Source organism: Carcharodon carcharias, chromosome 5, assembly GCF_017639515.1.
Source record: "Carcharodon carcharias isolate sCarCar2 chromosome 5, sCarCar2.pri, whole genome shotgun sequence".
In the NCBI taxonomy this organism is placed as follows: domain Eukaryota; kingdom Metazoa; phylum Chordata; class Chondrichthyes; order Lamniformes; family Lamnidae; genus Carcharodon; species Carcharodon carcharias.
The window spans coordinates 119,554,864-119,578,087 of NC_054471.1; the positions used below are offsets into that span (position 1 = coordinate 119,554,864).

Here is a 23,224-nt window from a genome sequence, read left to right on the forward strand (position 1 = left end):
GTTTTATAATGCTCCAGTGAGGCACCTTCGGATGTATCATTACATTAAAGGTGTTATATAAATATCAGTTGTTATTGTTATAGTTGGGCTGGTCGGGGTAGACACTGAGGCCGGGATTTTCCAGCCCTGTCACAGGCGGGATCCGCCGTGGGACTGGCGGTGCCCCAGCCAGAAGTCCATTGACTTGTGGCGGGATCCGGAAGATCTCGGTGGCGGGAAGGTGCAGAGGTTGTTTCCTCTGGCTGGAGGATCTAGAACAAAGGCACAACCTCAGATAAGGGACAGATCATTTCGGACTGAGATGAGAAGAAGTTCTTCACTCGAAGGGTTATGAACTTTCTCTATCCCAGAGGGTTGTGCATGCTCCATTATTGAGTATATTCAAGACTGAGATAGACATATTTTTGGTCTCTAAAGGAATTGAGGGATTTGGGGAGCAAGTGAGAAAGTGGAATCGAAGCAGAAGATTAGCCATGATTGTATTTGCTGGCTCAAGAGAGCCATATGGTATACTCCTGCTCCTATTTCTTATGTCCTTATGTTTGGAATCTGTGTCATTTTGACATGGAAAGATTGATGGACTGAATTTTATCTCAATGAAGGAATTCCTGCCACAGGGACCAAAAGTGGGTCACTAGATCGCACAGCTGGACAACAGGACTGTGGGGTAATCTTACGAGTGGTGGCCAGTTAAGAGGTGACTGCTGGGAATGCTGCTCAACGAGGATGGTAGCCTGCCTCTCAAAGCCATCAGTCAGATCAGAGGCCCAGCCATTCGGTAGCCTCAAAAACACCACTGATGGAGGTGGTCACTGCTGAGGCTGCAGGGAAAAGGAGAGACAGGCAAGAAACTTTCCAATGTGTTGGGGCCAGGCAGGAAGGCCCCAGAATTTGGAGGTTGAGTCCTCCAGTGGTGGCATCGGACTTGTGGGGGCAGCCATTGCTGTCGGGGCCCCCTCCATCGGCCATGGTCAGAAAGGAAGGCCAGCCAGAGGAAGCCACTGGGAAGCAGCATTGATGTATCTGTAAGTCTTCCCACGTGGCAGGGGGCCATTCTGGCACCGATAAAATCCTGGTGTCATGGTAAAATGGCCGAGCTGCTAACGTTCTCGCTTCTGAGAACAGCCTGTGGTGGCAGGAAGACATTGGGCTTCCCTCCTGATGCCTTCCACCGCTATTTTATGAGCCCTCTTGTCTCCCAGGCAGTCTTCAAAGGACTGGTAAAATTCAGCCCCATGAGTGAAGAAAAGACAATTTCACAGGAGGGTTGAATGAGAAACAGCCACCCTCATATATCTTTTGTTAGGCTACGACAACCTCATGAACTAATTTTTGGCCCAAGTCAGGGTCATGTAACTTCTCGTGGCCAACTATAGACCAGATATTTTAGCAGAAATAAGCAGACCTCCACCCTATTCTCCTGGCTGCAGAGGCTCCTTGTAGAAGCTCCATGGTGACGGAGACTTCTTGTCAGCAAAAGTTGAAACAATAAAAAATATCCATTACACATGAAAAAACTACAGCACAAAATTGTCTTTCATTTTGCTTGTGTTTTAGACTTTCATTTTGAATGTGGGAAAATTAGTTTGTTTTCCAGTGATTCTTGTCTCTGTCAGGATTATTTTAATGGTATAACGCTTCCACTGGCATTGCACAAATAAAACTTCTCAGTCTCCAAACCACAATCACTTCTACATCTCAGCCATATTTCAGCATACCAAATGAGTTCCATACAGGCTTTGTATTTTCCTCAGGTTGTTGATGTCTCATTTTAGTCTTCACTTTTTCTCAACATCTGCCTCTTTTTCCTCACTATCAGAACTCAAACTCCTAATACTGCCTTTTTAACTTTATTTTTTCTCTTGGTCTCTCAGTCACTTTGTTTCTCTAACTTCCTTGGTCTCCATTCCTCTCTTTTTTTGCCTGTTCCTGTTCCTCATTTGTCTCTAAAAGCTCACTCTTATTCTATCCCTTTGTGCTTTCTTCTCTCGCATAATGCTTCTATCTCTATTTCATCATCTGCCAATTTTGTTTTCTTAACCTTTTACTTCTCTAGATTTTTCTAGTTCTGATGAAAGGTCATTGACCTGAAATGTTTATTCTGTTTCTAACTCCACAGGTGATGCCAGACCTCCTAAGTATTTCCAGCATTTTCTTGATCTATTTTTTGAATTTCTTAATATTGTTAAGCTGCTTGGATTTAAATGCCAAGCTTTCAGTACAATAGAGGACCAATTTGAAGTTAAATTGCATTATGTAACATTACTATCCAAATGAATTATTTTCTTAAAAGGTACTGGCTAAACAAACCCATTAATCTATTCATATGCTAATGATTTAAAGAAAAAGAAAAATTTGAACCAGTATTTATTTAGTTATGGGTTTAAGCCCCACTCCAGGAAGGCACATTAATACAGTACTGAAGGAGTGCTATATTGTCAGAAGTGCCATCTTTTATGAGATGTCAAAAGAGGTCTTAACTGTCTTTCTGCTAGACATAAGAGATCTCACAGTGCTATTAATGAGAGGGGAATTTTCCCAGTATCCTAACCAAAAATCATCTCTCAACCAGTGTTACCAAAAGAAGGTTATCTGGTTATTCATCCTTCTTGTTGCTTGTGGAATCTTATGCAAACATGCTAGCAATTTTATACATATAACAGTGATTACACTTCAAAAGTTACTCATTAGATATATAGTGCAACAAACTTACCGATTTGGGAACGGTGTATGCACTCCAAAGGGGCATTAAAATGTCAGCGCTATACCCATTCACATAAAATGTATGGGACAAAAGGCAATATGTGTTGTCCTTCTGTAAAACTCTGGGCCTTCCATAAGGCATATTAAGAGCTTCTGCTTCTTTAACTGAAAAGACACAAGGTTATCATATTTCAAATGTAATTTGGGCCATACTAGTTCATAAAAATTAATTTGTCAACCCTTGCTCATTTGTCAATTGTTTCACAACTCCAGCCTGCTTTCGCAAAATGTGCAATTGTGTCTGTCATTCTTACAAGGCGAGGTTACATTCATAAATGTGGCATTATGAAGAGATGCTGAAGTGAGGACTGTGCTTTTTTCCTATAACGTTATCAGAACATTATCCTAAGTTGTTCTTGCTTGTTTCCTCATGGCTAACTGTAGATTAACCTTGGCAGAGACTGGCAACAGGTCTGACAACAATCTTTGTCTGACAGTGCATATGAGGGACGATCAAGGGGAAGGAAAATTACCCTAAGGTGATCTGGAAGTTCTGATGTGTGAGCTCAAGTAAAAGCTTTAGTCTTAACATGAACGCATCACTTTAAATTAATTTTCATTCCTTTTAACTTCCAATGAATAGCAAGCCTAAACCAAGTTATTTCTTGCCAAATTTCTAGCACATTCATTAAGATTCATTCTTATTTAGATAGCAACACCATTCTTTTGAGCTGGTTTTTAAGAGGTCACTGGAACCTTGGCCTGGATTTTCATGCTCGAGATGGGAAAGGAGAGTCGGGAAAACTCTCGGTTTGGTCCGGACCGCCGCGGGATAAAGTGCCCACAAAGGCAGGATCTTTATTGCTGAGGGCCAGGTGAGGACTGGAGTCAGGCCAGCCAACCGGGGAAGAAGTGCGGAGGCAGCCACAGCAGCTGCTGCGTGCGGAAGCGGGCTGTTTAAAAGACCCGACTTGGTGCCGTGGGACTTTGTCCCAATGAAAAAAATACAAAGGCCCTTCAGCCCTCACCCCCACACCCCCTTCATTTCCAAATGCTCTCCATGTCCCATCCATGCCACCTTATGCCCCCTTGTGCCAAGCTCTGTCCTTCCACCCACCCCCTTAGGCCTCTCATGCCTCCTATGCCAAGCTCTGCCCTTCCTCCTGCCCCAAAATTCTGGCATTTCCATACCTAGTGACCCATTGCATACTGTCTGGAACCAATGAACAATATAGCGTATCATGGAATTAATAAAAAAAACATAGCTTTGAAAAAATGTCATCCATTGATAACTTTCTCCTATGCTGGAAACAAAGTCTGGAGGGCAAGCTAATAAAAATGTCAATCATCCAGGCCCTTTGAACTTTCAAAAACACAAACCCTTGTATGCGGAGCATGTGATGACTGACATGTTGGGTGACCAATATCAGGAGCCTGAGAGAGGAGCAGTTAAAGGTGTGAGGTCATGTGATGATATCTCCCGGAATATGTCCAACCAGAGTTGGCAACCCTTTTCTGTAGATCGTTTAAAAGGCATCATCAGCTGTTGGCACCAAAAAAAGCATGACAACTCCCTTGAGATGTCAAGGGATACAGGTCCGCTGCATGCAATGCAATGTGATGTGATGGATGTTTACAGGAAGAAGGATGAAATTTCACACAGATTCTCACCCCGCTGGTCCCGTTTATATTTGACAAAAAGGGAAAGGGTGAAAACCAGGACAACTGAACTATTTTTAGGAAATTGCCAGGAGACTGGTACATTTAGTGAAAAACTGGAACTGTCCTGGCAAAACCTGGATGTCTGGTCACTAACATAGAATCCTGTCATGACATTCTTTTAAGTTTTGGTGCATTGTCCCGGCTGTTCCACTAAAATTGACACAAATACTTCAACATTGAGTACTTTATTAAGTGAATCTCAGGGGAGGTGGTAAAGCTATTTGATTATGTCCCAGTAAGATAACGGGAGGAATCATCCATGCCCACTGACGTCTGGCATGTTCGGTAGCATGAGTGGACAATAAGGCAAGTAGGCCAAAAATTGGTTTTGCAACATCGTGAAACCACTTTGCAATTGTCTGCTCAGAACTTCAATGGCAAGCCGCATTTGCCACCATCAGATTTCAGGAACTTCATTGTCATACATCTGCATATCATTATATGGCTAGCTGCCGGATTCATCCCACCCCAGCTGGATCGTTCGCCCACATCAGTTTGTAATCACGCCGATGTGTTTCACAACAGCATATAAAAGGGGTGCACTTGGCAGGCTGCACTTTGAGGGGAACTCAGAGGTGAGTGCACAGTAACGTGGCAGAGCATTTGTGAGAGATGCTTGTTGGACTTCAAGGTTGAAGCGAATTGGGGGGGAGGGGCAAAGGCTGCCTGCGTTTGAGGTGATTTTAATGGGGGGTTGGGGGTGGAGGCAAGAGCTGCCCTGCTACAGAGGTGACCTTGGGTGGTGGGGAAAGGCTGCCCTACGGTTGAAGATAGCGCACAAGTACTTGCGGGTTTGGGGGGGCTGAAGGGAAGCAGCCACGGATTAGGGACATAATATATATATATAAAGTGACCATTCCTCTGCAACTGAGACAGTTCAGGCGCAGCCACATTGATATGATTGGGTTCGGATCCCTAGCTTATCTGCCCACGCAAGCAATACAGATGCATCAAAGTGCCACCAAGTGCTCCAGAGCTTTTCACCCATCCAGCACAGACTGCAGACTAATAAGTGTTTTAATAGACTGCAGGACAGTTGGACGACTGGGCAAGTTGTACAATCTCCTTGCTAAAGCTGGCCATGGAGCAATCACTGCTGGAAGCGCTCACAGCCCCTTGCAATGTTATCATTTAGGTTTGGACCAGTCTCCCCCGTGGTTCAAGCTAACAGTGCAGCCTTGCAGTGTGGGTTAGGAGAATACCTGTGCCTGAGCTGAGAGCACAGCATGTAGTCCAATGGGCAAAGTTACCGCCAATCAGTCAGGTAGACTGGGGTGGAGGAAGGTGGGGTTTCATGCAGCCATGCAGCACACTAAACTCTGGCCAACTAAGTGGTGGCCAGGACTCTCCGGGATGTGTTAAGGGATCTTCAGACTTAACCAAGAGAGGTTCTTAGTGCACCCATGCTAACCCACACGTCTCTCTCTTTCATCCTACAGGAGGAGTACATTAGGATCATGGAGGATGGTGAACTAGCTGTATGCCTCATGGCGTACAGAGGGTGAAGACAATGGAGAAGAGAGCTACTGAGGCACCTGGCTGGGCAGAGGAAGGAGCAGCAACCTCAGGAAGAAGGGACGACTGGGACTCCCGCACATACCACGGAAGAGCCACAGTGAGCCATCGCTGGTTGGCGCCTAGCCCGACCAAGGGTTTTTAGGCACTGTCTTTCATTCCTGCAGATGACCAAGAACCAGTGTCGCCAAAGACTGCCCATGTCTAGAGACCTGATTGGTCACATCTGCCACCTGCTGCAGGATTTGGTGCCACGGGGACATGGAGGGCATCCACTGCCAGTGGCTGTGAAAGTGACCATGGCAGTCAATTTCTATGCCAGTGACTCCATTCAGGGCTCCACAGGGCTCTGTGGGATATCACAAGCCTCCACCCACAAATGCATCAATGATGTCACAGATGCCATCTTCGTGAGGGCACACAACTTTGTGCATTTTGCCTGAGACGGGGAGAGCCAGGATGCAGGAGAGATTGGAGTTGCCCAGATCTCGGGTATTCCACAGTTGCAGGATGCCATCGACTGCACTCACATGGCGCTCAGGTCTCTGTCGCAACACATGGTCAACTACTTCAACCGCAAGGTCTTCCAGTCGCTGAATATGCAGCTGGTGTGCGACCACCAGAAATGCATCCTGCAAGTCTGCACATGATTTCCAGGGCACAACTCCTACATTCTCGGTTGGTCACAGTTCCTTGACGTCTTCCAGGTTCCACAGGGGCTGCAGGGTTGGCTCCTCGGGGACAACAGAGGCCTTGGCTGATGACATCCGTGCAGCGGCCTCAGACTGCAGCAGGGCGAAGGTATAATGAGGCTCATGCTGCAGCTCACAACTTGGTGGAGCAGACCATTGGGATGCTGAAGATGAGGTTCCGGTGCCTGGACCAGTCTGGTGGAGCCCTGTAATACAGTCCACAGAGGGTGTCACGCATCACGTAACCTGCTGCGCCCATTACAACCTGGCACTGCAATGGGGAGAGGTGCTGGCTGAGGAGGAGATGCAGGAGCTGGAGGTCTCCTCCGATGAGGAGGACGTCGATTGTGATGAGAGTGAGGAGGTCCTCGAAAATGACGATGACAGGGATGAAGCCCTCCCACTGGCCAGATGAGGTCAGTGTGCTTGGGAGGCCCTCATAGCTGCTGGATTTGTGGAGGATGATGACAACATGCAGTGAGGAGACGCCATAGATCCTCACATTGCATCTATGAACGTTTGACTCCAGTTTGGCTTATGGTAGCACGAATACCCTTTGTGAGAATGCTCCAGTCATGGAGACATAGTTGAGGCCCTAAATGTTGCTCGATTCCAGGAGGATGATGACGACATGCAGTGACGACACTCCATAGATCTTCACATAGCCTCTGTGAACGTCTGACTCTTGTCTGGCAGAGTGCAGCTTGCTTGCGCTCTGTGATTAGGGTCACATCATAGAGACACAGCCATGAAACTTTAAATGCACCTGATCCTTTTTCAGCCTTCAGCACCTGACCCCTTCAGGAGCACAGTATCACTGGTCACAGATGCTGAAGAGATGGGGGCCAGCCCCGCCTTAAAGGTGCTAAGAGCACACATACAGAATGACGGAACTCTGTGACGCCTGCCCACAACATCTGGCAACAATGACAAGCACTGCAGGCATCAGTAGTGTGTCCAGAGAGTGTGAAGCCGGACCATCACTTTGGTCTCAATGTTACACAAAGTACAGGGAAGAGGCCCTGGGCTGAGACACCTGCCTTTATCTTGTGCAGAAAAGTTTCACATTTGAGTGACATGAACACTGCTTATCAGAACATGGAGCCATAGGCAGGGAGACATTCTTGGGAATTTCTTGACAATAGTGAACATTTTGCACAAATGATTACCCATGCTCAGGCTGTGCAACTACATCTCCTTAACCTTCCTAACCCTGCCGCTACATCTTGGTGCTCTCCAGACATTCACAGCAGAGGCGGAGGCAGCCTGCTGATTGATGATCATGTGTGACACCCCTGTGGACTGTATTGCAGTGCTCCACTGGACATGCTGAGTCACCGGAACCTAATTTTCAAAATGCCCATCGCTTACCCCACCAAAGTCCAGGTTGCAGCATGAGCCTCATTGCATCTTCTCTCTGCGGCACCCTGAGGCGGCCACACAGGCATCATCAGCCATGTCCTCTCTGGGTAGCCCTTGCCCCTGAGGAGCCAACCCTACAGCCTCTGCGGACTCTGGAAGATGTCAGGGATCTGAGACCTGCTGAGGATGTAAGAGTTGTGGACGCTCCATGGGAATCATGTGCAGACCTGTAGGCTGTGTTTGTGGTTGTCACAGCTGAACATTCAGCAAGTGAAAACCCTTGTGGTTGACATAGTTGACTGCTTGTTGCCATGGAGATCTAAGTGCCATGTGAGGGCACTCTGCACCAGTAGAAAATCAGAGATCTGCGCAAATCCCAGCATCTTGCATTAGATTGCTCCATGTCCTTTTCAATGGTTAACCTAAATCTCATGATACTATGATTGCTGTGATGATATGGTGGTTATTTTGTATTGTTTTTAAATATAATTTCCTTTTTTTGAACTGGAGAGTGCTTTACTCTGTTTACCACAATAGACATTTTTTTGTAACTAGCCACTAATGATATTAGCATAACATGACCATGTCAAAGCAGAAAGGACCTGGTGGCACCAATCTGAATGATACTGCAACTGAACTTCCTCCAAATCTCCTGTGTCCAAAGAGGATGCAGCTATGTAAATTTCAGGTAAAAACAAGGATTTAGGAATAAGTTGAGAAGGCAGGTATTTGGGGTTGTCATCTTTCAAAAGTGGATGGACCTATTCCTACTGCCAATCCTATATTCTTTCAGAAATTCAATTTGGATGATGAAAGGGCAGAGCATTTGATAACTGTCACCACTGGAGCTGCTTTGATGCTAACCCAACGTAATACAATAAAAGCAGAAGATGCTGAAATACTCAGCAGGTTTTGAAGGAAGGTCATTGACTTGAAACATTAACTGTTTCTCTCTCCACGGATGCTCCCAGACCTGCTAAGTATTTCCAGCATTTTCTATTTGTAATGCAGGTTTCCAGCACCTGCAGTATTTTATTTTTGTGATATAATAAACATTTCTATCTGATATTAATTAAGTGGGACTTTTTCAAATTACCCTAATGGGTATGACATTGATGGGATCATGATCTAAATCCCTCCCACCTATTGGCTGCTGATGGAAATTGCATATCTTACAATTTGGAGCAGCAAAGAAGACACCGAATACTTAAGCCCTTTTGTCCTGGGGGCCGGGAAACTTGTCCCAGGCACAAGTGTGGGAGATTCTGTCAATTTAGGCAGTGCATTTACATTAATGCTTTTCAAAGTTAACACTCAGAGTGTGAAAAATAAATGAAACTGTCCTGATCAATGATACAGAAAAATATCTTTTTTTCCCCAATTTGCAGATTAACAAAAGGTAGCAGGCAATGTTAGTAGATCTGACTGTTTCAGGAATATTTACGAAACTTATAAAAATCCTTCAAGACAGCTCAGAATCAAATGAAAAGGACAAAGACATAAAGACCATACATACACACTCTCTCTCTTTTCTGGTGTTACTCAAGCCAGAACATGCACAGGGAGTGTGCATTGGAAGTATGCAATGTGAGCAGATTGGCTGTCAGTCAGCATGTAACACTGATTTGATGCCAGCACTGCCACATTGAGCTCAATGTTACATCTAACACCATTTCTTAAACATGCATGGCTGAACAACCATTCGGCAGCAAGAAGGACAATCCACCAGGGCTATTGAAAGAGATTATCAACTGATAATGAGTGAATAACTGATTGATTTCTATTGGCTCTTACTGCAATGGTGAAAGTGTTTTTTGGTTTCCAGAGTCATACAAAGATGTTGAAGTCGAGTGGTGTGGTACCCCAAGGATCTCCAAGATGTGGCTGCAGTAATTTGCATCTCCCTTGAACAAGCTGCTGGAAAAAGGAGGGGAAGAAGGGCTCTTAGCGGGAAGCAGAGCCTTAGCAAGGAACAATCTATTAGATGCCTCAACTTCAGTAAAAAGGACCTCACTTAAACCAGCCACAAAAGCAGCCTCAGAGCAGGGAGAGAATGGCATTGCTGGTGGCTGTGAAGGTGACCATGGTCATGAACTTTTATCATACCAGAGAGAAACAGTCAGAGTAAGAATGTGCTTCAGGCTTCTCATGATACGTGGTGCCATTGACGGTATTTACATTGCTTTCTGGGTGCACATTTCAACTCCAAGATTTACCACAACCGATAGGAATCCTACTCCCTTAATGTCCAGCTGGTGTGCAACCATATGCAGCAAATCATTCAATCGATTGTCCTGGCAGCAGTCATGATGCCTTTATTCTGTGGCAGTTCATTATACAATCTGCATTTGAGCCACCACGACAAACTAGTGTGGGGGTCTACTGGCTGACAAGGCTTATCTGCTGATCACATGGCTCATGACTCCAGTCCATAAACCAACCACACATCCCACTGCCTTTTGAGGTTTTGTCTGGAGCACTTTCTTGCCCCTTTCTTTGCACCTCCTTGACCAAGGCCTCCAGTGTAGCAGTGGAAAATCTTGGGGCAGAATTTTCCAGTTTGGAGACTAAGTGCAGCAGCCAGCATGTTTGTATAGGTGAGTAGCTCTCCAAATCACATGGCAGGATAGGAACTGATTAGTCCAGCCCGCTGTTACCTAATGGGGTCAAAAGCCTGGATGCCATTTTTAAACACCACCCCAAACACAAATATTCACTCTCTCTAGCCCAGCTGTGTGGCGGAAACGTTTTGAGATGGCTGCACTCAAGAAAAAAGCTGCATCAAGGTTCAGCAGTGACTCACTCGAGGCCCTCATCCTTGGATTCCACCAGCACCGGGGTGTCCTCTACCTAAGGGATGGTTCCAGGAGGCCCACCAGCCTCACCTCGCCAGCCTGGGAGGCGGTTGCAAGGGAGGACAACTGGTTGTGCACCCGTCTGAGAAATGCAATCCAGTTCAGGAAGAGAATGAATGATCTCATCTGCTCCACCAAGGTAAGTCAATCTTCAGAAGGCGCTAATCTCACATTTTCGTAATGACATCATGCACCCATTGAGTCAGGGATCTCATACAATATTAGCGGGGGAGATGTCAGCACTGCTTGTCTCACAGACACTTTAACATCACCAGAATCTCACCTATCATGCAGCACAAACTCCATCCTCAGCCCTTACTGGTCAGCAGTTGGCAAAGACTGAGTTATTTAAAATCCTAGAGGGAAACTTTAACCAACTGTCATAACCTACATTTTAAATTGGTATGTTTGAGATGCAGCTCGGAATTCAGAAATGAAACCACCAAGCTTCGAGGTTTTTTATATAAATTAAATAAATATTTATTAATTTAACAAGGTATTGAACACATACACTCCTACAAATTACTACCATAATAACTACTAAACAAATCTCCAAATTAATCACCCCAGGTAATCTTCCCCAAGGCAACAATAACCCATCGACTTCAAGCAGACTCCAGGCAAAGCACATTTTATCTTATGAATTCAAAATGAGGTTCCTTTCAATTTGTTTCCTTTACAGACAGTTGCAGGCTTACAGGCTGCTTAGATATTACATGCTTTGACCCAAACAAAAGTCTTCTGGATATACTGAGCCTTCCCTTTGAATGTAAATTCTCATTTTATCACCAGACCCTTTGAACTCTACCTCTTCTAACAATGAAACTTCTTTCATAGTACCAAATTTATTAGTAATATAAACATATTGCTTGGTGTCTCCTATCTAGGTGCAAGATTTCATCCCCAGTCTTTCATGGTTTATTTAACAAAATGCAAATGTCTCCTCTATCTTATTGCTTACATCTCAAACTACTATATATCAAAGCACCCAGACTAGCTGGCTTTAATCCAATTAAGACACACACAGACACACCCACAGACACAGATCCTACCACAAGTCCAATTTAAAATAATTTCCAATAACATTGTATACATTAATATCTCTTCATGACACTGGGGATGGCTCAGCACACACATCAGGCATGCATGCTTCCCAAACTCTCCTCTATTTCTTCTCATCACATTCCATTCAATTTGTCTACATGGAGGCCAAACTCGCCCACAACAAGAGGGAGAGATCCCAGACAAAAACAGAATTACCTGGAAAAACTCAGCAGGTCTGGCAGCATCGGCGGAGAAGAAAAGAGTTAACGTTTCGAGTCCTCATGACCCTTCAACAGAACTAGGTGAATCCAAGGAAAGGGTGAAATATAACCTGGTTTAAGGTGTGTGTGTGTGTGTGTGTGTGTGGGGGGGGGGGGGGGGGGGCGGGGAGAGAAGTGGAGGGGGGGTGTGGTTGTAGGGACAAGCAAGCAGTAATAGAAGCAGATCATCAAAAGGTGTCACAGACAACAGAACAAAAGAACACATAGGTGTTGAAGTTGGTGATATATATCTAAACGAATGTGCTAATTAAGAATGGATGGTTGGGGAATTAAGGTATAACTCTAGTGGGGGTAGAGGGAGCATAAAAGATTTAAAAATATTTAAAAATAATGGAAATAGGTGGGAAAAGAAAAATCTATATAATTTATTGGAAAAACAAAAGGCAGGGGGAAGAAACAGAAAGGGGGTGGGGATGGAGGAGGGAGTTCAGGACCTAAAGTTGTTGAATTCAATATTCAGTCTGGAAGGTTGTAAAGTGCCTAGTCGGAAGATAAGGTGTTGTTCCTCCAGTTTGCATTGGGCTTCACTGGAACAATGCAGCAAGCCAAGGACAGACATGTGAGCAAGAGAGCAGGGTGGAGGGTTAAAATGGCAAGCGACAGGGAGGTTTGGGTCATTCTTGCGGACAGACCGCAGGTGTTCTGCAAAGCGGTCGCCCAGTTTACGTTTGGTCTCTCCAATGTAGAGGACACCACATTGGGAGCAACGAATACAGTAGACTAAGTTGGGGGAAATGCAAGTGAAATGCTGCTTCACTTGAAAGGAGTGTTTGGGCCCTTGGACGGTGAGGAGAGAGGAAGTGAAGGGGCAGATGTTGCATCTTTTGCATGGGCATGGGGAAGTGCCATAGGTGGGGGTTGAGGAGTAGGGGGTAATGGAGGAGTGGACCAGGGTGTCCTGGAGGGAACGATCGTACAGAATGCCGATGGTGGGGGGTGAAGGGAAGATGTGTTTGGTGGTGGCATCATGCTGGAGTTGGCGGAAATGGCGGAGGATGATCCTTTGAATGCGGAGGCTGGTGGGGTGATAAGTGAGGACAAGGGGGACCCTATCATGTTTCCGGGAGGGAGGAGAAGGCGTGAGGGCAGATGCGCGAGAGATGGGCCGGACACGGTTGAGGGCCCTGTCAACGACCGTGGGTGGAAAACCTTGGTTAAGGAAGAAAGAGGACATGTCAGAGGAACTGTTTTTGAAGGTAGCATCATCGGAACAGATGCGACAGAGGCGAAGGAACTGAGAGAATGGGATGGAGTCTTTACAGGAAGCGGGGTGTGAGGAGCTGTAGTCAAGGTAGCTGTGGGAGTCGGTAGGCTTGTAATGGATATTGGTAGAAGAGATCCCAGAATGGAAGAGGGATGGCTGATTCAAGGAGGTTGCTACTGAGTTGGCAGGGGGGGACAGAGTTCGCTCCTGTGGGGAAGGTAAGATCAGCTTTTCCCAGCAAGCCAGTATGGATAAGACCTCCATGAATCCACAGAATCACAGAATCCATACAGTGCAGAAGGAGGCCATCTGGCTCATCGAGTCTGCACTGACTCTCTGAAAGAACATTCTACCTAGTCCCACTCCCCTGCCTTATCCCCATAACCTTGCACATTCTTACTTTTCAGATAGCAATCCATTTCTCTTTTGATTACCTTGATTGAACCTGCCTCCAGCACCTTCTCATGAAGCTCGTTCCAAAAAATATTTCCTCACATCACTTTTATTGCTTCTGCCAATTATTTTGAATTTGTGCCCTCTAGTTCTTGATGTTCTCTTGAGTGGGAACAGTTTCTTACCATTTACATCTGTCAAGTCTCCTCTCAGCCTTCTTTTCTCCAAGGAAAACAATCCCAACCTCTCCAGTTCTTCCAGCTACAGTTCTTCATCGCTGGAATCATTCCTGTGAATCTCCTCTGTACTCTCTCGAATGCCTTCATTTCCTTCCTCAAGTATGATGCCCAGAACTGGATGCTGTACTCCAGATGAGGCCTAACTAGAGTCTTATACAAATTTAACATGATCTCTTTACTGTAGTAGTCAATGCCCTTGTTAATAAAGCCTAAGACACTATATGCTTTATTAACTGCTCTCTCAACATGCCCTGCCATCTTCAATGGCTTATGTACATATGCACCGAGCTCCCTGTATTCCTGCACCTCCTTTAGAGCTCCTCCCTTTATTTTATACTGTCCCTCCATATTCCTCCTGCCAAAATGAATCACCTCACACTTATCTGCATTGAACTTCATCTTCCGCTTGTCTGCCCAGTCCATCAACATGTCTATGTCCCTTTGAAGTTCAAAACCATCCTCATCACAGTTGACAACATTTCTTACCTTTGTATCATTTGCAACTTTTGAAATCATGCCCTTAGCACCATGGTCGAGGCCATTAATATATATCAGGAAGAGCAAGGGTTCCAAAACTGACCCCTGGGGAACTCCAGTACAAACCTTCCTCCAATCTGAAAAACCACCATTTATCACTACTCTCTGTTTCCTGTCACTCAGCCAAGTTCTTATCTGAGTGCCTACTTTCCCCCTTATTCCATGAGCTGGAATTTTGCTCACAGGTTTGTTGTGTGTCATTGTATTAAGTGCCTTTTGAAAATCCATATACGCCACATCAACAGCATTTCCCTTATCAACCTTCTCTGTTACTTCCTCAAAAAATTCCAGCAAGCTAGTTAAACATGATTTTCCCTTAATGAATCCATGCTGCCATTCTTTAATTATCCTGCAATTGTCTAAGTGACTATTGATTTAGTCCTGATGCTTCCAGAAGTTTCCCTACCACTGAAGTCAAACTGACTGGTCTGTAATTGCCGGCTTTATCCTAGCACCCCTCTTTGAACAAGGGTGTGATATTTTGCAATGCTTCAGTCTCTGGCACCTCCCCTGTGTCTAAGGAAGACTGGAAGATTATCACTAGTGCCTCTGAAATTTCTACTCCCACTTCCCTCAGTACTCTTGGATGCATCTCATCCATTCCTGGTACCTTACAAATTTTAAGTAAAGATAGCATTTCTAAAACCTCCTCCTTCTCAATTGTAAATTCTACTAGTATATTAGTTACCATCTGTCTCACCTCAATCTGGGTAGCATCTTCTTTCTTTGTAAAGACAGATGCAAGATATTCATTTAATACCTCTGCTATTTCTCCTCCTCCACATGCCAAGTCCCCTTTTTTGTCCCTAATCGGCCCTACTCCTCCTTTTACCACCCTTATATTATTTATATGCTTATAGAAGACCTCGGGATTCCCTTTCATGTTAGCTGCCAATCTAATTTCATGCTCTCTCCTTGCTTTTCTTATTAGTTTCTTCACTTCCTCTCTGGTCTTTCTATATTCAGTCTTATTCTCCATTGTATTTTCTACCTGCCATCTGTCGGATGCACACTCCTCCCTTTTCATCTTCACCTCTATCTCTTTCATAATCCAGGGCACTCTGGGTTTATTTGTCCTACCTTGCCCCTTCAAGTGAATATACCTTGAATTTGCCTGTAATACTTTTTCTTTGAAGGTAGCCCATTGTTCAGACACTGTTTCTTCTGCCAACATTTGATTCCAACTCACACAATTAAGATGCATTCTCATCCCATCGAAGATGGCTTTCCCCCAGTTAATTATCCCTGCACTGGCTTGTTCCTTGTCCTTTTCTATGGCCAGTCTAAACCTTATGATACAATGATCACTGTCCCCTAAATGCTCTCCCACTGATATTTGTTCCACTTGGGCCAACTCATTCCCCAGAACTAGGTCCAACAGTGCCTGTCCTCTCATTGTACCAGAAACATGGTGCTGCAGAAAATTATCTTGAGCACAATCCAGGAACTCTCACCCCTCTTGTCCCTTTGCAGTACTCCTATTGCAGTCTATATTTGGATAATTGAAGTCCTCCATTATAATTACTCTACAAGTCTTGCACCTCTGCAATTTCTTTGCAGATTTGTTTCTGTACATCCCGTCCACTAGTTGGTGGTCTGTGTACTACCCTGATCAATGTTATTGCACTTTTTTCATTCTTTACCTCTAGCTAGAGAGATTCCATCCTTGACCTTACTAGAACATACTTTCTCTCCAGTACTGTAATGCCATCCTTGATCAATAAGTAAACATCAAAAATGGGAACAGGAGTAGGTCTTCCGCCCCGTGAGCCTGCTCTGACGCTAAGTATGATCATGGTTGATCCTCTATCATAACACCATACTCCCACGCTCTCCCCATACCCCTAGATGCCTTTAAAGTCCAAAAATCCATCAATTTCCTTCTCAAATATATTCAGTTACTTAGCCTCCGCAGCCTTTTGTGGTAGAGAATTGCATAGGTTCATCAGTCTCTGAGTGAAGAAGTTTCTCCTCATCTCAGTCCTAAATCGCCTACCTCGTATCCTGAGACCTTGTTCTAGACCCCCCCCCCCCCGCAGCCAGAGGAAATATCATCCCTGCATCCAGTCTGTCCAGCTCTGTCAGAATTTTATATGTTTCAATGAGATCTCCTCTCATTCTTCTAAACTCCAGTGAATACAGACCTAGTCGGCCCAATCTCTCCTCATACGATAATCCTGCCAGGATTCAGTCTGGTGAGCCTTCTATGGACCTTCTAACTCCTCTATGGCAAGTATACTGCCACTCCCTGCTTTTTCTTCCTTTACTGTCTCTCCTAAACACCTTGCACCCAGGAATATTTAACACCCAGTCCTGCCCTTCTTTGAGCCAGGTCTCTGTTATAGCAATAATATCATAATTCCAGTGCCTGTGTGCCTGCAGTTCACCAATCTTATTAACCACACTTTGTGCATTCACATACATGCACATTAGCCCTGATATAGTCTTTTTTAATTTCCTTCTTACTCAGGCCCCATCTAATGGCTTACCATTGCCTACTCTAATTCTATCAAACTCTCCATGTATTCTACCTACCTTGATATACTCTCTGATATATCCTCCTTATTAGTTAATACTTCTCTACTTCCTACTGCCAGTTTTTCTCCTCTCCTCTCTGAATTTCCTCTCAGGTTCCCATCCCCTGCCAATCTAGTTTAAACCCTCCACAACAGCACCAGCAAACCTCCCCGCGAGGATATTTGTCCAGGTCCTGTTAAGATGTAACCCGTCCTCCTTGAACACGTCCCACCTGCTCCAGAACAGATCCCAATGCCTCAGAAATCTAAAACCCTCCTTCCTAATCCATTCTCCTGCCCCTTACTGATGCACTGATCACATCCTGACATTCTCAGTAAGTGATATGCAATGTTATATTCAGCCTATTCATGAACTAAAACTATCTTCTCTCTCTTACAGGCACCAGTGGGTCCAGACAGACCAGCAGATCAAACCTACGCCCCAGTCCCCAGCCCACCTCAGAGGTGGATGATGAGGATTTATTTGAAGAACACTGGTCACTGCGTTCACCTGCATCTTCTACCAGCGCAGAGGCACACACCCCAGTGGGTCATAGTTCAGATTAGGCTCAGGGTCACATTTTGATGAACACCTTTGCAGCTGTGAGAAGCAGTGACAGCCCAGGTTTCTGGCACTTGGAGCACTGCTGGAGATCAGGCACCTGCTGAGTCCGAGTCAGATGATGAGCCTGTGGAAACAGCCTTCTCGCATGCTGGAGGTGGCAGAAATCAAGTAAAGTTGCAATAGGCAGTCAACAGACTAGAGCGAAAGATGGAGGAGTCCATCTGTGTTTTGTCCGATATTGTGGCTCTGAAATGCCTCAAATTCTCCATGGGAAGGGTGGCAGTTGCCTTGGAGACCTTGGTCCAGTGTTTCCTGCCAGATTATCATGGAGACCTGCATTCCATTGCTACAGGCATTGGTGAGATCCATCAGTGACTTGGCGAGAGGGAGTGAGGCACCTCTACCTCTCTCCAGGAGCCCCTTCTCTGCAGGGAGTCAGGCAGGGGCCCTCAGGCACTAATAAGGAAGAGGACCAGCAGCTGGACACCCCGGAGCCATCCACCCAGGTGACATCAAGAGTCTTTAAATGATCCCAATCCCCTCTGCCTGTGACCCCATCATCTCCAGCTGTACAGGCCGAGGAGGGTGCACCTGTCCCACAGCAGGACACCCAAAGCAGGCCGGAGCCATCCAGATCTCATCCCCTCTGGAGGACAACTGCGCAAATCATCAAAGACAACAGGGCATAGCAGTCAGCAGGCTGCCTCTACCTCTGCTGTGGATATCAGGGATATACCAAGAAGTAGTGGTAGGGTTAGAAAAATTAGGAAACTTTGACATCCCTTCTGGGTCACAAGTATTCAATCACTGTCTACATCATGAATCTTTGTAAATACATTTGCTGTTCATGAGAATGGTCTCGTCAATTGAAAGTTTTGTGCATTTGTATCTATGTGTCCTCTTATTGCGAGGGTGAGCCATGCTCCCACTCAGGGTTTCTTTGTGAAACTCACATTTATATTATGTGTGGCTGAGTCATAATAGTTACTTGACCCTTGTGTTATGTCAGGGAGATGTGTCAAACTCTTTACTGGAAGTGTCTGCAAAATGCGTTAGTAACCTGTAACTCTTACAACATGTAGTTAGATGTGCTCAATAGCTACGAAAGGTTAGCTGCAATTGTTTTTCAAAATGGGATGGCCGTCTTCATTGGCAGGGCCAAAGCACAAGACCTGCAGCCATGATGGTCTCTCCAACCATGCGTGCATTTCAGTGTCCACTAAAAGTTTCTCATTAAGGTGGCGATGGTGGCATCAAATCTTTTGACGTAGCATTTGCGCTGTTGTGCAGACTTTCACTTCCCAGAGCACATGGATATAGGATTTGCTGCTGACCTTTCCAGCGTTTAGGGCCAGGTGTATCATGAGGTTTGAAGGTGCAAGAATGTTGAACTTGCTCTCGATGTTACTGATTATAAAGGCCTTTCAGTGCACTAACATAGCATTAAGGGACAGAAGGAATGTGGCCATATACCATTGCATGCACCTTACTCCTCCTGGAATCTGGTGGCTATCAGTGTGGCATGGGCAGGTCTTCCATGTCATGCTTCTTCAATGGCATCCTCATGAGGAAGTTGACTCTTATCTCCATCTTCAGGTTCCTGACCTTCCTGCTCTTCATTGTCTGAGGAGCTTTCAGCCTCCGCCATGTTTCCCTCTGACAAGAGAACCCCCCTTTGAAGCGGGAGGTTGAGAGGGTGCAGCAGACCACGATTATGGGAACACCGTCTGCGGAGAGTACTGCAGAGCCAGAGCTTCACCTGAGCAGTCCAAACATCGGAAGCACATCTTCAGGATGCCAGTGGTCTGCTCAATGATGGACCATGTTGAGCTATGTGCCGCATTTTACCTCTCCTCCAAGGTACTCTGAGGTTGACACACAGATGCCACGGGCCACTGTTTGAGCGGGTACCTCTTATCCCCAAGCAGCCATCTCTGTGATTGCTGAGGCCCTTAGAATATGCGAGGCACCTGGGAGTGACTCAGGATGTGTGAGCCCTGGGAACTCCCAGGGTACCTGGCATAAACACGTATGCTGTGCTTCTGATCAGTACACACCAATTGAACATTTAGGGAGTGGAACAGCTGCACACCACTCATCTATAAATGTGAGTTAGACCGGTTTAATTTCCGGCTGACGTGGTACAAGATTGAGAGGTGAAATGTGATTCTGGCAAATAGCATTTTTAATAAACATTCATGACAAGGTCATGCATGCAAATGTCATTCCTGCCATGGATCAGCAGGAAACCTGACCTGCCATCAGCCCACCATGAACGTGATGAGGGGAAAATTCCAAACTGATTTCCCACCTGTAGAAATCCGATCTTTGGCCTGTCTCTGAATTTCTGCTCCTGCCCACCACAAAACCTACTGCAAGCAGGAACAGAAAATTCCACCCTTGGAGACTGCTCTCTGTCATGTTATGCTATAATTCAGTGTTCTTGCTCACACTCTCTTCTGCAACCAATACCAGCAATTCCTCCAGCCAGAATGGAGCTCCCTTTAAAATGCAGGCTGGCTTTACATATTGCAGGCTAACTTTAAATGATGACAGCTATCACGATTTTGTGCCCCCTGCTGAGACATGCAGTCACTCAACAGCACATTACAACCATGTAACTGAGAAGGTAGCATGAAGGTTACATGCTGCCTACACTGGAAACAACAGACATTTCCTTTGGCCAGAAAATCTTTGTCTGCTGTATATCTGGTGGTATTCCTGGTCAGATCAGGTTATAAAATAGGACTAATGTTAATCAAAGATACATTAATTTGTTTGCCTTTTGGAAGATTGTAGTGATTATAGTTTTGATAAACATAGAACTGTAGCTTTAAGGATAGCCTTGGGCTGAATTTTTTGCTGAGCAGGTGGGCACATGTCCGACCCACCCGAGTGTAAAATGTTGCGCGATGATGTCGGGCGAGTGTCCCGATGTCATTGCGCACTTGCGCAATATTTTGGTTGGCGGGTGCACGCAGGAGTCGGCAGTGCGCCTTCCGACAATTAACACGCCTATTAAGGCCATTAAAGTCCCAATTGAATTACATTTTTCACTGCCCGTCCAACCTTATAGTTGGCAGGTGGGCGAAAAGGCCAAGCAGCCTTTGGATATTTTAGGAAGTCTCATCCACAGGCGGGATGAGGTTTACAACAGCTATTAAAAATTAAATAAAAATGTAAACACTTTATTAATAACATGTTCCTGCTCATGTGACAGAGTCACATGAGGGGTCATGTCTTTTTTATAATTTACAAACTCAGGGAGCTTTTCCTGCGCGCACCTGCGCGCATGCACAAAGTTCCCTGCTCGCCCTCCTCACCCCCCCCAACACAGGCAGTGCTGAGTGCTGCAGCATGTGTTTCATGCTGGGCGGGCCTTAATTGGCCCACCAGTGTGAAATCGTGGTTGGGCCCCAATTGCAGGTGGCGGTCGGTTTCCTGACCATTTCCGCTCGCCCCTGCTGAGCCTGCCCGACAATGGCAAAATTCCTGGCCCCTGTGCTGTAAGATCACATGATCTGTGTAAACCAATGGGTTAGCGGCGCGGGGAACCTCTAGGTGGGAGAGTTCTTCTTTAGTTATAGAGTTTGATGCACACATGTGGTTGCTGCTGCTTCTTGTAAAGTTAAATGTGTCTACTAAGTAAAGTTGCTTGGAAAATCAACTCCACAACAAAGATCAACACTTTTTAAAGTACTTGGCCCTTGCCCTGACATTTGGAAAGTATTCAAGGTTTTGGTTCTGATTTGTTTCTGGATATAAATAGCACAATATGACAAAACAAATTATATTCAACTGTATATAACTGATGATGTGGTGATTCATGCGTAATCGAGTAAAAAAGATCTGTAGTAATCGTTTTAGAATAACAAACCTGGGTGGGATTTTCTGATCCCAACCACCAGTGGGATTTATTGGCACTACCGAAGTCAATGGACATTTGGCTGTCTTGCCACATCCGCCACAGGGGAACCTGCCACAGCGAGGCTGGAAAATCCCGCCCAAAGGAAGCAAGAATTGTACAAACATCACTGTGAAAATGCTGCATCACATAGTCTGATGAGTCAGCTGAGCTACATTTCCAAATGAGAAAAAAAATGATATATATTTTGCTTTGTTATAAATGAGGACATTTCTGTATTATAGCATCTATCAAAACTGTTGAAATAGCTACATAATTTGGGCTGGTGAGCATTGGTTTGTAAGATGAGAATTCTCACCCTTGAGCTGTTGGATCCTGTTACTCTCCAAATATGAAATTAATGATGTTTCAGCCAATTAATCTTCTCTCTTCCATTTCTAGTGATACATGAAGCAACTGATTTCTTCTATTGTCTCTACATCCAGCAGATTGTGCTCCGGTTCATTTCCATAATGAAGACTCCTTTTTACATGGACAGGTCATTAGCCTGACTTAATTAGAACTCCCTACTAGAAGGCCGGGCTAGATGCAATGGGGGTGACTCCAATCCACTACCATCAGATGCAGGTATTCCACTTGATGTCAACCTAATAATCTATAGATAGAGCTCCAACACACCAGGTCTTCAATGGGGAGGGGCATGGGGAGGGTCGTGAGCAGATGTTGGGCACTCCACTCATGTCGAGTGCAAGAGGCCAACCACTAGATGTCAACCCTGTATTCAGGGCTGGCACTCCCATCTCCACCACCTGGGAAATATAATCTGCCTAAATTACATAAGTGATTATTGGAACATAGGAAGATAGGAACAGGAGCAACCATTTAACTACTCAAGCTTGTTTCACCATTCAATGAAATCACAGCTGATCTGCAACATAACTACATACCCACCTTTGCCCCATAGCTCTTAAAACCTTTGCTTCACGAAAATTTTATCAAACTCAGTTTTCAAACTGACAAGTGATCTAGCATCAATTGACGTTGCAGAATAGAGTTCAAAACTTCTTTGCATGAAGAAGTCTTTTCTAATGTCAATTCTTTTTTTGGCTGTTCATGGGATGTTGGCTTGGTGGCTAGGCCAGCATCTATTGCCCATTCTTCATTGCTCTTGAGAGGCTGATGGTGAACTGCATTCTTGAACTGCTGGAGTCCATTTGTTGTTGGTACACACGCAGTGCAGATAGGTAGAGAGTTCCAGGATTTTGACCTGAAAGAACTTGCTCTACTTTATTACTCTATATTAATTTAGATGAATGTAGGCTTCTCTATAGCAATCAAGGCTACAGAGTGGAAGAATCTTTGATATTGCAAATCAAAAAGATGGGAGAATAACAGAGAGGAAAGAAAACCTTTCCTTGATTTCTCTGCCTGAAGGCAGGTCTGACCCATAGCACCATGATCTCCACCATGGGTAGGGCAAGGAGGCAGGTTCCAAATCCATCTCAGCCTGAATGGAGATCAAACTGTTGGCTCAAATCTAACTTGCACCAGCTGTCCTGCCAACCAGCATCCACAAGGTGTCCAAGTTGCTGTGGCAACATACACTTTTATGAACATGTAACCTGGAGCAATGCTAGAGGCTCCAATTTCTTTCCATCACATGACTGACCAGGAATCTCTCCTGCTCTTACTACCTGCCATTGGCATACATTGGGAGGATTTACAAGTTGA

The 23,224-nt window shown here is 45.2% G+C and overlaps 1 protein-coding gene across 1 annotated transcript in view; it reads right to left on the reverse strand.

The window, feature by feature from the left end:
• The window catches only part of LOC121277748 (venom phosphodiesterase 2-like), a 166,531-nt gene that overhangs the window by 33,268 nt on the left and 110,039 nt on the right, over nucleotides 1-23,224 (reverse strand). Inside the window, exon 19 of the mRNA XM_041187387.1 lies at nucleotides 2,714-2,868. Coding sequence (XP_041043321.1) covers nucleotides 2,714-2,868 — 155 coding nt within the window. The remainder of the gene's footprint in view (nucleotides 1-2,713; nucleotides 2,869-23,224) is intronic.